This window comes from Littorina saxatilis, linkage group LG10 (assembly GCF_037325665.1).
Source record: "Littorina saxatilis isolate snail1 linkage group LG10, US_GU_Lsax_2.0, whole genome shotgun sequence".
Lineage (NCBI taxonomy): Eukaryota > Metazoa > Mollusca > Gastropoda > Littorinimorpha > Littorinidae > Littorina > Littorina saxatilis.
The window spans coordinates 39271324-39286888 of record NC_090254.1 but is presented as its reverse complement, the minus strand read 5'-3'; the positions used below and the strand labels follow the sequence as shown (position 1 = coordinate 39286888).

The following is a 15565-nucleotide window of genomic DNA, read 5'->3' as shown; positions in this document are numbered from 1 at the left end:
CGGTAACCTTTAAGCAATTAACACAGAATCTGTAAGCAATTAACACACAACCGGTAACATGTAAGCAATTAACACACAACCGGTAACATGTAAGCAATTAACACACAACCGGTAACATGTAAGCAATTAACACAGTCGGTAACATGTAAGTAACACACAACTGGTAACCTGTAAGCAACACACAACCGGTAACATGTAAGCATTTAACACACAAATGGTAACCTGTAAGCATTTAACACACAAATGGTAACCTGTAAGCAACACACAACCGGTTACCTGTCAGCAACACACAACCGGTAACATGTAAGCAATTAACACACAACCGGTAACCTGTAAGCAACACACAACCGTTGTCCATCTTACTATTAGGGGGCGTGGTAGCTCAGTTGGTAGATTGTTTCTTCTTATTATTCATCTTTGTTTACGGGCTGCACGGTCCCCACTGGTTTTTAGAAACGAAATTCCATGACTTTTCCATGACTTTCCATGAGCCTCAATAACATTTTCCATGACTAGATCCACAGGTCGCCATTTCCGAACACGCAAACTTTTTACGTCTTGTCACTGCCATTTTTGACACTGGCTTGCTTTGCACTGAATTTGAGTCAGTTTATACGCAGTGTCTCTTCGATAAGCAAGTCAAGCATTAGGCTACGCAGTCAGATTATCGGTAATGTTTGCTGGTCCTGTCCTTTCACTAAACTGGACCAGCCACTGTTTGTATCCATCTGCATTTTCGTAAATTCCGTTTCGTAACCGTCACTGTGACTTGACGAACTGTCATTTTTTTCACCGCGATACACAGTTCATTGCGAAGATCTTCCTCGGTAATTCGTTCCAATTCCGCATACTTTTTGTTGTCAAAAAACAACTCGAAAGAAAGTTTCAAACTCATCATCCTCCATCTTGCTTGTCGAAGCGCTAAAGTACTTTATCGATGCAAAAACAAAAGCAGAAAACTTCGACGAAACCGACTCAAATGCAGCGCAGACGACACGACGAGATAACGGAAGGAAGTGACCCTCACTTTGGCTCAAGTGCCGTTAAAAATACCGTTATTCTCGTATGCAAATACGAACGAGAAGTTGGTCATACGAACAAGCCTTGTGCTGGCGACGCAAATCGCCGCTGGCTGGCAAAGGGGGGGGGGGGGGGGGGGGGGTAAATGGCTGGGCGACGAAAAGGTTAATTTATTTTTCTTTCTTATTTTTGTTAAATTCCATGACTTTCCATGGCTTGAATTGAAATTCCATGACTTTCCGGGCCTGGAAAATAAAAAATCAAATTCCATGACTTTCCAGGTTTTCCATGACCTGTACGAACCCTGGGGCTGATACGCCTACATTTACTCATGTTTTTGCACAAGTGGGGTTTAACGTGTATGGCCGTTTTTACTCCGCCTGAGATTGTTTCCCTTGTGATGCTTGGGCCATAGGTTCAAATCCAGGCCGGGATGGACTCTGGTAAGCTTTACAAGCAGACTCAGAGACGGTGTTCATGTCCAAACACCGTGTCACCACAGTGGCACATACATGACCTCGGTCATTCTGCCATTAGTGCAGGTGGCCGATTAAACCTAAACGATCACACACCTTGGTAGCGCGACTCTTGTTGCTGCTAGCTTTCCGAATTGCCCAGCAATGAGACAATAACATAATCGACATGAAATCAAAAAGAAAACTGAAATCACTGGTCACACTAGTTATGACAAAACACACACACTTTCCTATGCACACACGCACTTTCTTTCACACACACACACACACCCGCGCGCGCTCACACACACACACACACCCGCGCGCGCTCACACACACACACACACCCGCGCGCGCTCACACACACACACACACCCGCGCGCGCTCACACACACACACACACCCGCGCGCGCTCACACACACACACACACCCGCGCGCGCTCACACACACACACACACAGTGACACGCACGCTCTTTCCTTCACACACATACACACACACACACACACACACACACACACACACACAGTGACACGCACGCTCTTTTCTATGCACACACGCACTTTCCTTCACACACACACACACACACACACACACACACACACACACACAGTGACACGCACGCTCTTTTCTATGCACACACGCACTTTCCTTCACACACACACACACACACACACACACACACACACACACACACACACACACAGTGACACGCACGCTCTTTTCTATGCACACACGCACTTTCCTTCACACACACACACACATACACACACACACACACACACACACACACACACACACACACACACGGAGTAGTAACAAATAACAAACCCCGTATACATACCATTTACAAAAATGATACACTAACAGGGATGGCGGCACCTCCACAATCGACAGCAAGAAAAAGTTGAGATAAAAATTCCCAGCAAAATTCTTGATTCCGAACGATATTCCGTAGTAGCATAGAGAACAGGAGAACCTGTGGCCAAAGAGGGGAGAAGCATTGGAGCATTTTAGCAAACAAGTTGGGTCACTACAAAAAACATACACAGACACAGACACACACACACACACACACACACACACACACACACACACACACACACACACACACACACACACACACACACACACACACACACAACACCAACAACAACATCAACATTTATATAAAAATCAATAAAAAAAGAATTCTAGGTTATGTGAACGCTTAATTGTTGATAAAACAAAACGTTACATCACGTTTTCTTTTATCAATAATTCTTGTTTTTACATTTAGTCAAGTTTTGACTTAATTTTTTAACATAGAGGGGGAATCGAAACGAGGGTGGTGGTGTACACACACACACATCACACACACACACACACACACACACACACACACACACACACACACACACACACACACACACACACACTGGACGAGAACATTACGCGTCAGGTCACCGCTAGACTGTGCATGTGTCGGTATCATATATCATTCACACAATGAAGGAAGCGTACCACATGAATCCCAAAAGAATGGAAGACTTGCACAGATCCCGTGAAGAAAACAGATGAAAGGAGTTGTATTTCTTGGGCGCCTTTCCAGTGTCGGTGTACAGATGTTGAATTGAGCGAAGACTCGGCGCTTTCCGGCGATTCAGTCTCGCCATCTTGCGGAAAACATCATGTGCTTCTGTCAGTCGACCTCTGATTGACAACCAACGCACGCTCTCAGGAAGAAATCTACAATAACAGAAAAAAATGGGTTGCCTATCACACTCCAAAGTGATACTTTTGAACTAGAATGTTCTGTCGCAGAGACTGAATAGGCAATATTCATCGTAAAGGCAAAGGCATTGTAAAGACAAAGGTACCAAAGGCATAGTCATCGTCGAAGACAAGTCTTTTAAGAACAGAGATGCATCGTAAAAACACAAATATCGTAAGGACAAAGGCACATTAAAGACAAATGTATCGTAAAGGTAAAGGCATCGCAGAAGACAGGAATAAACGAAGTCATAGTAAAGACACACGTATCGTAAAGATAAACGCATCGTCAAGACAAATTATCGAAAAGGAAACACGTCGTAAAAAAGCAAAGGCATAGTAAATGACAAAGGACAAAGGCATCGTGAAATCATATGACAAAGGCTTTGTAAATGACAAAGGAACCGTAACGACAAAGGCACCATAAAGACAAAGGCGTCCTAAAGCCGGAGGCTTTGTTAATTCAAAGTCTTTGTAAATGACAAAGGTATTGGAAAGCAAAGACATCATGTAGACAAATGCGTCGCCAAAGCAAAGGCGTCGTCAGGACAAATGCGTCGCCAAGGCAAAGGCGTCGTCAGGACAAATGCGTCGCCAAGGCAAAGGCGTCGTCAGGACAAATGCGTCGCCAAGGCAAAGGCGTCGTCAGGACAAATGCGTTATTAAGTCAAAGGCCCAGTAAAGACAAATGCACAATATCAGAAAGGCATTGGGATCCATCTCCAGTTGTTTCACTGACATCAAGAACTGGATGACTGAGAACAAGTTGAAGCTGAACAGTGAGAAGACGGAGGCCCTTCTCGTTGGAACACGACAGAAGATTGCTTCCCTCACTGTGACCGACCTCCAGCTGGATGACGCGACTGTTCCATTCTCCCCTGCTGTCAAGAGCCTTGGCGTCTTTCTCGACTCCACTCTCTCCATGCAGACACACATCTCCTTCATCATCAAGACCTGCTTTTTCCACCTACGACGCATCGCCTCCATCCGTCGCTACCTCACCCACGACGCCTGTGTCAAGCTGGTTGTCTCCCTCATCCTCAGTCGTCTGGACTACTGCAACTCCCTTCTGGCTGGCCTCTCCGCCTCATCCATTCATGGCCTACGAGTCCAGAACGCTGCTGTCAGGCTGACGTTGAGGAAGACGAAGCGAGACCACATCACCCCCCTACTTCGCTCCTTGCACTGGCTCCCTGTCAACACACGAATCTTCTACAAACTGTCCACTCTGGTCTACAAGTGTCTCCACGACTCTGCTCCCGAGTACCTTCAATCCTCCCTGGACCTGTACACCCAGCCCTCCGACCGTCCCCTTCGTTCTGCTGCTGACCCACTCCGCCTCCACATCCCTCGCTCGAAACTCGCATCTGCTGGTCAGCGTGCATTTCCCTCCGCGGGTCCCTCCGTCTGGAACTCCCTGCCGCTTGAGCTTCGCCAGAGCCCCTCTCTTGACGCGTTCAAGAGTAGGTTGAAGACTCAGTTCTTCCCGTAGCTGGCTGCGACTTTCATGCTCGACGTGATGTGTTGTGCCCCAAAAGACATTCTTGTGCTGTGCTCTGTGAGAGGTGTTTTCTTTGTGCTTAATATTATTTTGTTTGGACCTAGCTATTGATGTGTATATTGTTGTTAAACAGTTGTTTTTTGTATGTTTATCAGGGTTTGCTAGTGTGTGATAGGGTTCGTGTCCGTCTGTAGATGTTAGTTTCTTTGTTAGTCCTGTGTTGACAACTCTTCGACAAGCGCTTAGAACTGTACCCACGGAATACGCGCTATATAAGCTTCATATTGATTGATTGATTGATTGATTGATAAGTAATGTTTAACGCCCTCACGGCAAAAAACCATTAGGGACATGTTCCCGGGTTTGACCGTGCAATCCCAACCGTACACAGTGGAACCCCCCCTTTTAAGACAACCACAAATCTGAGAAATCCAGGTCTTAAAAAGGAGGGAGTCTTAAAATGGGGGTAAATTTACAGTTATGAACACTGAGAAGGCACGGTCTGTGAAAACAGGGTCTCAAGAAGGAGGGGTCTTGAATTGGGGGTCTTAAAATGGGGTTCCACTGTTTTGCCGAAAATCCCACAGACTCTCGGGAACACTGACTCACATCCAGGCCGGCAGACAGGCGGCAGTGCAAACGGCGGTGGCAAAATGGAGATCATGCTGCCAGTCCTGGATCAACCAGACCATAAGGCTGAAGCTCGCTGCCCCGATGCCCCAAGTAGGAATGGAGCCGATTACAGCTCGCCATTTTATGCCGATAAATTCGGTCGGGTAGGCGAAGCTTGACGCAAGGAGGCCCCCGATTGTAAGTCCAACCAATGATCTGAAATAAGAAAACGAACGTTTAAGGGGGTACAGGAACTTAATTGTATCTTATACTGCTCGTTTCAATATACAGATTACAATCCAAATTCAGTGCTAAATGTTTCCAGGTCATGTAATGTTATTCTTTAACTTTGTAAAAGTTGTAAAACGCCTGATATTCTGTTGAGCAAATATGTATGTGTTGGAGGCAGCATGCAACTTCAAACTGATGTGGTCTTTTGCACCTTGGTGATATATAGATGAAGGGGACGGAACTCGTCACGTCAGGATGTGTGTGTGTGTGTGTGTGGGGGGGGGGGGGGGGGGTGCGGGCCGCTTTTTCTTTATTTTGTGTATACTGCTTTTCTTTGGAGAAAAAGTCGTATCTTTTGTGCTAGTTCTTTGGTACTGTCTTTCTTATTTTATCAGCAAGGTAAACCGAATCATTCTTGAGACAAACGTCTACTCAACCTACCAGGGACATGCCTCAAGTTTCAAGGTAAGGCCTAAAAAAAAAAATAGGTGTGGTTACGGTAACCCGACCTACCCTATTTTTTGGGGCCGACCCTATAACTTTTTATTACATTTGTCACAAAAATACCAAAAAAAACAAGTAAACGAGTGCAGAAAACGCAATGAAAGCGAAAGCGCCCGAGTCGCACACTTATTTCCCTGTCAAGTAGGTTTAATTTGTACACATTAGAAAAAAAAGTTTAAAAAAAAAAGTGATTGCCTACCTTCCTACCCTATTTTTTTGGCTATGTTACCGTAACCACACCTATTATTTTTTTTGGCCTAATCAAAAAAATCATTGCTTAAATGCAGCGTTTTTTGTCATGATACCCCTAAAACAAGAAGAGCAAACGCTCGATCGAGTCACTTTCGCAGTTCTGAATATTATATGAGGCATCAGATGGACAGGAAGAAATTGCTATTCACAACACAATGAGTCACGTTCACATAAAATTTGAGCCCGGTCACTTTTATAGTTTCCGAGAAAAGCCCAACGTTAAGTTGTGTGTTGCCGAACAGAAAAGGCTAGTTATCTCCCTTGTTTTTCTGATAACGTTCGTAAAAGGCTACAGATGTAAATACTTTGATGTAAAGAATAATCCTACAAAGTTTCAATCACATCCGATGAACTTTGTCAAAGATATAAAATGTCTAATTTTTCCTTTGACGCTGACCTGTGACCTTGAAAAAGGTCAAAGGTCAACGAAACCATCGTTAAAGTGTAGAGGTCATTGGAGGTCACGACTAAACAAAATATGAGCCCGATCGCTTTGATAGTTTCCGAGAAAAGTCCAACGTTAAGGTGGTGTCTACGGACGGCCGGCCGGCCGGACAGACTAACACTGACCGATTACATAGAGTCACTTTTTCTCAAGTGACTCAAAAAATGACGCAAAAAGTCCTGTTTTTGACCGCTCTTGCGATCGACACCTGCAGCAGTAGGAATAGCATAACACATGAAATATGCAAGGTAGTTAAACAAAACAATCTGTTCAGGGTAGATAATTGATTTGACTTTCTTCTCGTGTGTCAAAGTTGCAAAGTTTTGCGATTGTGATTTTTTTGTCGATTTTTCATTCGGCCCTTCCGTTTTTGTCTGATCGATTTTGAGGGCACCCTTATTTGAGCGGCGGTCACGTAATCCCTGTAAATGAAATCTTTAATCCAAAAGGTGATCCTGATGGTTAAATAAAGGGGCTTAACTGGCATAGCCTATACATTTTTAATGAAATGACACTGTAATTAACGCTTTAATTTGGGTGCAAAATTTGTTGCAATAATTTGTATGGCCAAGTTTATGTTTGTTACCCACTTCCACTCAAGACACCTCCCCCCCCCCCCCCCCCTTGCACACCCACCCGCCTTTTCATGCTCACACAACCCACCTCATGACAGCGAACATTTGCCAGTTGACGGAGAAAGCGCACACAAGGTTGAAGACAGCATGCAGTGTAGAAATGCTGACCAGTGTTTTCTTCCTCCCTAAGTTATCTGCCAGTTGACCTGAACGAATTGCACAGTATGAAAGTAAAGGTTATATATGTCGTATCCAGTTCACGTAATAGACAATTTTTGGAAATAACTCTGTCAGGATTTGCAAGCGTTGTGGAAGAGTTGTGCCCCGCAAACAGAACCTCACCCACTAAACAGGAAACACATGGTCGACCAATTAAAGCCACGATCACAGCGAATAACTGACTCTGGTGTGTATGATATGCAGTGTTCAATCGACATGATGCTTTTTTCTTTCGAAAATCTGCAAAAATGTGCCACGATCGCTGCAGCAGTGTCAGTTTCCCCACACTGCCGTGACCTCGACCTCAAACGAAACTCACGATTGTCGCTAACACTCGTGCAAAGCGATCCAGCATTGTTAACTGCGATGTGTATATCTTACGGCTCATGTTGATATCTATTTTCTCGACATGTCTGTTATTATTTGATAACAGTCAGCATGTTAGAAATAACTGATACTAACGACTACCAGTTATGACAGACGCATGACGACATGTTGAGTTAGCACTAAACACAGAAGCATAACCTCACCACGATCAGATATGATAGACACGCACGCACACACAGACACACAGACACGCGCGCGCGCGTATAAGCATCGTTTTAATAAACAAGTATGACAGACATGACACACCTGCAACTGTAGACCCCACCAGCACGCCAACCATCTGTGCAGAAATGGTCATCGATGGAACCCAGGCCAGGTCGCACACTAGCTGAAACTGCAAGAAGTCCAAGGGATGGTCAAGAATACTCGTACTGGTCAAAACAACGCGGCCCAGTGGGTAAAGATATACTTGTATTGGTCAAGATATTGTAGTGTTCATAACAGGACACACAACATTAACCCAGAGTACTTCCACCAACAAACAACTTCTTCTCTTCACTCAATACGAGTTTTTCTTCACTCACACACTAATCCTGTTGTTTACATGTGATATACACCAGGCAGAAATTTCTCGCTCAAGACACTAATTAAAGATGCCAATCATGGCCGGAACAAGTTCGTTTGAGGGGGGGGGGGGGTTCCAACTGAAGGCAGGGGTCCAGGGGCCGCCCAGGCCCCGGTGGGGTGCAGGGGCAACGCCCCGCTGGGGGGTCTGGGGGGCAAAGCCTGCCAGAAGCCGAGAACATTTTGCATTTGTGAGGTCATTTTTGGTCTTTCCTTGCAATTGGGAATCAAAATTACACATTTTCAACAGTAACAAAATACTTCATATATTAATTTACCATAGTGGTTCAGTGGAATAATCCCAAAGACATATATGCCTAGTAAATAAGTCTGACAGGACTCTTTACTTTGAATATTACTATGATGATGGACTTATAACGGGGAGGGCAGGCCGTTGTCGACTTGATGTTGTTCATAATTTGAAATAGTTTTAGAAGACCAAATAAACTGAGGGAGTTGGGGGAAGAGCTTAAAAAGTCCACTTTTTTTTCTCTGAGAGGTACATTGGATGGCCAGGGGGGGGGGGGGGGGGGGTTCCGGAACCCCAGGAACCCCCCCCCCCCCCCCCCCCAGATCCGGCCCTGTGAATTACTGTCGAACAGAACTGATGTGCCCCGCGCACACGTTCGAAATCCATAAGCATGAAAAAACCAACACACTCGGGCTTGTACACGCACGTGCACACACAAACTAATGAATCATGCAGAGCAAATCTCCACTTTGTGGCACATGCATATATATATAAACATATATGCGAACATGGGCTCGCTCTCACACGTGACAAACATACGCACGTGCTCTTACACAACACAACCGAAGAGGGCCCCAAAGGGGGGGTATCATCACGATCACGGGAGAGAAATTTTAGCTTTCACGATCACAGTTACCTTGATTTTTGTTTTCACGATCACGAACACCACTGGCAAATCACGGTCACGGTAAAAGTTGCATGTACAGAAAGCACGTGTCAAAGTAAACACAACCACACAGTAATTCGCTCCTCTGGATCTATTGTTTATTCAACACAAAGTGAGAACTGTCGCAACTTTTTTATTATTATTTTTTTAATTCTCTTTCATACACACATAGAAATACATATCATGATTTGTAATCAGTAACAAGAATGTTGTTTTCATTGTTTTCTCTCTCTCTCTCTCTCTCTCTCTCTCTCTCTCCTCTCTCTCTCTCTCTCTCTCTCTCTCTCTGTCTCTCTCTCTCTCTCTCTCTCTGTCTCTCTCTCTCTCTCTCTCGGTGCACCCTCTCTCTCTCTCTCATCTCTCTCTCTCTCTCTCTCTCTCTCTCTCTCTCTCTCTCTCTCTCTCTCCACTCATACACATTCAACTCCCACACCCTCACTCACACACATGAATATATACTTGCACAATTTCACATTTCCAGAGCTAAATCTTGTAAACCCATTTTCTCAAAAAACTATTGGGTGGATTGAAATTAAAGTACATGTATGTATGATGGGTTCTTTATTTTCAACTTTCCCATACAATTTGAGGTACACCATCGCCTGGTTTCATGGCCTTGAAAAACAAACAGGAATGCTACAGGTTCGCCACAAGCCTGAGCCTGCGAAGCAAGCGAGCCAACTAGGGGGGTCCGGGGGTATGCCCCCCCTGATTTTTTTCAAAAAAACGCTTAAAATCTGTGCAATCTGGTGCATTCTCGGCATCATTTTCAGGGCTCTAATAGTGTTGTGATCTTGTTAAAAATCCCATTTTAGCCTCCCCCCACCACCATTCAACACACCTCCAAACTGGTGAAAACAACACTACTGTGCGCTGGCTTCATTGAGACCGGCGCCCGCTCGCGTTGCGCGATATTCACACGGATCGTTTTTTGCGGAAATTTTTCAACTTCACCGGAATAAATTTGACTTTACCGGATTTTGAAAACGGCTTTATCGGATTTCCGGCAATTACCGGAAAAGTAGCATGCCTGACAAAATCCCCAACGAACATGACTTTGATCGTCTTTGACATGAGGATCAAGTGACCCAAACTGGCACGTCTCCCCGCCATTGTTTCTGAATTTAACCCATTGTTGATATTAAAAGTTTACAGGCGCTAAAATAAATCCAAGCTTAATGCAAAGAAGCGACAATTAGAATCTATGCCAAGCGTGTCACGTTGCTGGGATGAAAACACATTTCTAGTTTTCGGTTTTGGCTACACGCAGACTCGATCTCGAGCCAGTCGAGGTCACACTGAGCGAGTGACAGCCGGACGTGGCAATGTCGACAATGTCAATGATCTCACTCAAACTCAAAGATCTTGAACAAATTTCAAGATCTTTGCCTACATTCAGAGCAGTCATAGAGAAACATAGATCAACATACCTTGATAGTTCGTCTTCGGAAAGACCGACCCGTAGCCTGACCTTTCCACCAAGGAAGGCATTCTCGCCGCGGCCTGCTTTGGTCTGGCTTGAATCCACAAAATATAACAGAAGTTCGATGACAGTACCGCTGCACGCCATTTTTGATCTTCGAATTCGAATTTGACTGAATGCACTCAAAACTTTTGCACGAAGCCCTTCCATTGGATGAAGTTTGGCAGACTTTTGCAATTTGCCTTCTGATTGGATCTCTTTTTGTGTGTGATTGGTTCTCTTAAAGGGAAGCAATCGCTGTCAAAATCATATTTCTGAATGTGTTGTTGCTTCCCTTTAATCGGGATTGGCTCCTTGACGATTAGAGGATCATAGAGTGATACAGCTGTGAAAAATGTACGTTGAAAATAAAATGCTTTGCAATAATGCCCATCACGATCACGAAAACAAATGACGATCACGATCACGAGAATTGATTTTTTTGTCATCACGGATCACGGGCAAAGTCCCATCACGATCACAGAAATGGAAATTTCGGCAATCACGGTCACAGAAAGGTCAAAAAACGCCAATCACGATCACGATTTTAAACCCTTTGGGGCCCTCAACCGAACACGAACATGTTGATAAACTGACAGATGCGCTCACGAATACCCATCCCTCTTGACACACACGCACGCACGCACTAACGCACGCGCACACGCGTATGCACGCGGACACACACACACACACACACACACAAAACCTTCAACTACACAGACCATAATTAGTACAACCTTACTTTACCTGTGACACCACAGTATTCATACTGGGATCGAAGAAGATTCTTTCACACCTGCCAGTGTGGTTCACTTTTTCACCACACACTTTATACGTCGAATTATCCATCCCACCCGTGTGTACACCTATATCACCACCCCAAACAACACTCGACACGTTGACTTTCAAAACGCGGGAATCTTCACCACTTTGAAAATGGCCGCCAGCCGACATGTTGGAGAGAGCGCCACGTGACGCGTTACGTAGAAGGTCACGTGACACGGACACCACCAATCAGGTTCGAGGGCGCAAAGACCATGAGCATCATACTCCAGACGGACATAACGACGGAAGAGAAGACAAGGGGACCAGAAGCATCTGGAAGAGACCACAGCCCCCGACTTCCTTCACCAGGTCGTCTACTGTCTTTGGCCATCTTACTTATCTGAAAAAAAAGTTTGGTATACTCTAAATTAAAGATGCTGCGTCGTTCAAAAGAAATAACGGTTTTGAGCGTGACGACAGGGCCGGAGTGCTATGTAAATTATGAGCAGTTCAAACCCATGTAAACAATGTGACACTAACAGCCTGTCCTCACAAATTGATCCAGATTTGTTTGTTTTGCCATATCGACGTTGCAGTTCCGGAGCAAAGTTCACCAGGTCGTCTACTGTCTTTGCTATCTAGCTTCTCTGAAACGAAAAGTTTCGTATACTCTAAATGAAAGTGTTCCACTTTTGGACACCCTTTGTGTAACCAGTTTTAATCCAAGTTTGACATTGTACTTAACTCGACTAGCAAAAGGTAGCACATGTTAAACACTAGTGCTTAAACGAAAACTAGAGTTTACCATGTGATTCCTTTTGCTTCTACTATTTCACACTGTGTTCAACACTTGTAACAATCCCAAAGTTTCAATGATGTTGGTGGTTTTTTTACAAATTAATTTGGAAAAACACTAGTGCTTAAAGGTGGTCGTCTACATTTTTGCTTTTTTTCAATAATCTTATGGTTAGATTTCGATACAAAGTTATGTCAGAGAAAGTAATAGAAAAAAACATATACGTAAAAAAAAAATTATTTTTGGGTAGCGTGACTCACGCTTCGCTGAGAACATGTGCTTTGCCTAAAAATACTGACCAATCAAATTCATGTCACTGTGCTTATAGCCACGCCCAAACAAGTGCAGCAACAGTTTGACACTGGAGCGCTGTCCACGCTTTTTTTTAAACGCACGAAATGCACGGGATTTGAGAGGAGTTTTGCGCTTGGCATTTTCCAAATAAGGATATCCTACTATGAGTACTACGCTGGAATACTACAATGAATTTTCAAACGGCCACACTGGCTTCGTCTTTCCTGATCGAAAGGGGGTGTATTGTTGATATTTGTAGATAATAGACTCTGCATTTTAATGGTCAAATGGCGATTTCGGTATAAAAATGTAGACAAAGATCTTTAAACGAAAACTAGTGTTTACCATGTGCTTCCTTTTGTTTCTGCTATTTGACACTGTGTTCAACACTTGTAACGTGATCAAAAGCGGAACACGTCAGTTTTGAGTGTAGGATGATTAGCAGGGGCGGATCACATCCTTTTCAAGGGGGGAAGGGGGAGGGGGAGAGGGGGGGGTTCCAAGCTTCTTTTAGGGAAAATGTTGATGAAAATCAAGGAAAATGGAGCGGTCTGGTGCAATCTGAGCATCAGTTTTTCTTTATTTTCAAATTTGTTATTCGTTTTTTTAGGCTAAGAAGAGGGGGGGGGGGGGTCCGGAAACCCGGAAACCCCCCCTGGATCCGCCCCTCATTGGTTGGTTGGGAGAGAACGAACAAATAAAGGACAATTGTGAATCATCTTACTGTCTTTCTTTCTCTCTTTCTTTCTTTAACTTCTCAGTTTACCAGGTCGTCTACCGTCTTGGTCGTCTTGTTTTCCTGAAACGAAAGGTTTTGTGGGATGCTCAGTTATTTCGTTGGGAGAGAGAACGGGCAAACCATGTATTATTTTGTGCCATATATTAAAAAATAATGTTCACTTTCTTTTTCTATGGGTTTCATAGATTGCAACCGTTGGCCTTTGCAACCGTTGGCCTTTGCAACCGTTGACGTTCCTGAACTTCTCACATCTGGGTGCACGGAACACCTTGGGCTTTCACTAAGTCATGTCTCAGGCATCTTTTAATTTCAAAACAATCCCAAAGTTTCAATGATTTTCTTGCGAAGAGTCGAAAACTTGTTGGTTTTTTTCTTTACTAATTAATTTGTATCCTTGTACAGGCGGGACAGCGAAAGGCGGTAGCCTAACTGCCGATGTAAGCGAGACGGAAGTAATTGATCCGGCCCCGCACGTGAACTGTTAACGCCAAAAGTCTACATGGAAGTCTTTTAGTCACGGAAGAGAGAAGGAGTTCTTTCTTTCTTGGATATTTTACGTCAAGATATTGTGTTTGATTACATCAGAGCATGTTAAAGCATAGTATTTGGTTCAATTTTGACATACCGCACACATTATTTAGCCCCATGTAAATGACTATTAACGCCAAAAGTCTACATGGAAGTCTTTTAGTCACTGATGAGAGAAGGAATTCTTTCCATCTTGGATTGTGTCCGTCAAGATATTACATAAGAAAATGTTAAAGCATAGTATTTGGTTCCATTTTGGCATACCGCACACATTATTTAGTCCCATGTAAGTGACTATTTACGTCAAGAGTCTACATGGAAGTCTTTTAGTCACGGATGAGAGAAGGAATTCTTTCCATCTTGGATTGTGTCCGTCAAGATATTACATAAGAAAATGTTAAAGCATAGTATTTGGTTCCATTTTGGCATGCCGCACACAGGCTTCATAAAACCATGTAAATGACAATCTGGCAACGCTAAAAGTATGTGTAATTCTGCGTGGGATAGCTGTGTAAATGTTTTGACGGTTGATATCCTTATCTGCAACAAAATCCTTATCTGCGTCGCTTTTACAGTGCTCTGAGGTGTTCTGCATCTTTAAGAAAAGGATCACATAAAAAGATATTACTCTACACAGAAAGCAGCCAGGCTGTTTATGTTTTTTGGTATGTGTCTCAGTGGAGGTTTCTTATTTGGTGTTTAACGTCGTTTTCAATCACGAAGGTTATATCGCGACGGGGAGGGGGGGGGGGGGGGGGGGGATGGGATAGAGCCACTTGTTAATTGTTTCTTGTTCATAAAAGCACTAATCAAAAATTTGCTCCAGGGGCTTGCAACGTAGTACAATACATGACCTTACTGGGAGAATGCAAGTTTCCAGTACAAAGGACTTAACATTTCTTACATACTGCTTGACTAAAATCTTTACAAACATTGACTATATTCTATACAAGAAAAACACTTAACAAGGGTAAAAGAAGTAAAAGAATCCGTTAGTAGCCTCTTACGACATGCTGGGGAGCATCGGGTAAATTCTTCCCCCTAACCCAGTGGAGGTAAGTCTTTATCCCATGTAAAAAGACGGGCGCAGTGGCGTGGTGGTAATTACGTCGGCCTCCTAATCGGAAGGTCGTGAGTTCGAATCCGGTCGCTGCCGCCTGGTGGGTTAAGAGTGGAGATTTTTCCGATCTCCCAGGTCAACTAATGTGCAGACCAGCTGGTGACTTAACCCCCTTCGTGTGTACACGCAAGCACAAGACAAAGTACAGTGCGCACGGAAAAGATCCTGTAATCCATGTTAGAGTTCGGTGGGGTTATAGAAACACGAAAATACCCAGCTGCCTCCCCCGAAATCGGCGTATGCTGCCTGAATGGCGGGGTAAAAACGGTCATTACACGTAAAAATCCACTCGTGCTAAAAACATGAGTGAACGTGGGAGTCCAAGCCCATGAACAAAGAAGAAGGAGATCCCACGTTAACACCTGACCAGATATGAGATATGGTGGGTGGAATTACATGGGAAGCGGGACTGTGAGAGAAATCATTT

General features: G+C 44.1%; 1 protein-coding gene across 1 annotated transcript in view; it reads right to left on the bottom strand.

Moving 5' to 3' along the window:
- Nucleotides 1–15565, bottom strand: part of LOC138977861 (solute carrier family 22 member 15-like) — a 42647-nt gene that overhangs the window by 13487 nt on the left and 13595 nt on the right. The window contains exons 7-10 of the mRNA XM_070350467.1: nt 8200–8324; nt 7436–7553; nt 2979–3203; nt 2320–2454 (exon numbers count right to left, since the gene is read on the bottom strand). Coding sequence (XP_070206568.1) covers nt 2320–2454; nt 2979–3203; nt 7436–7553; nt 8200–8324 — 603 coding nt within the window. The remainder of the gene's footprint in view (nt 1–2319; nt 2455–2978; nt 3204–7435; nt 7554–8199; nt 8325–15565) is intronic.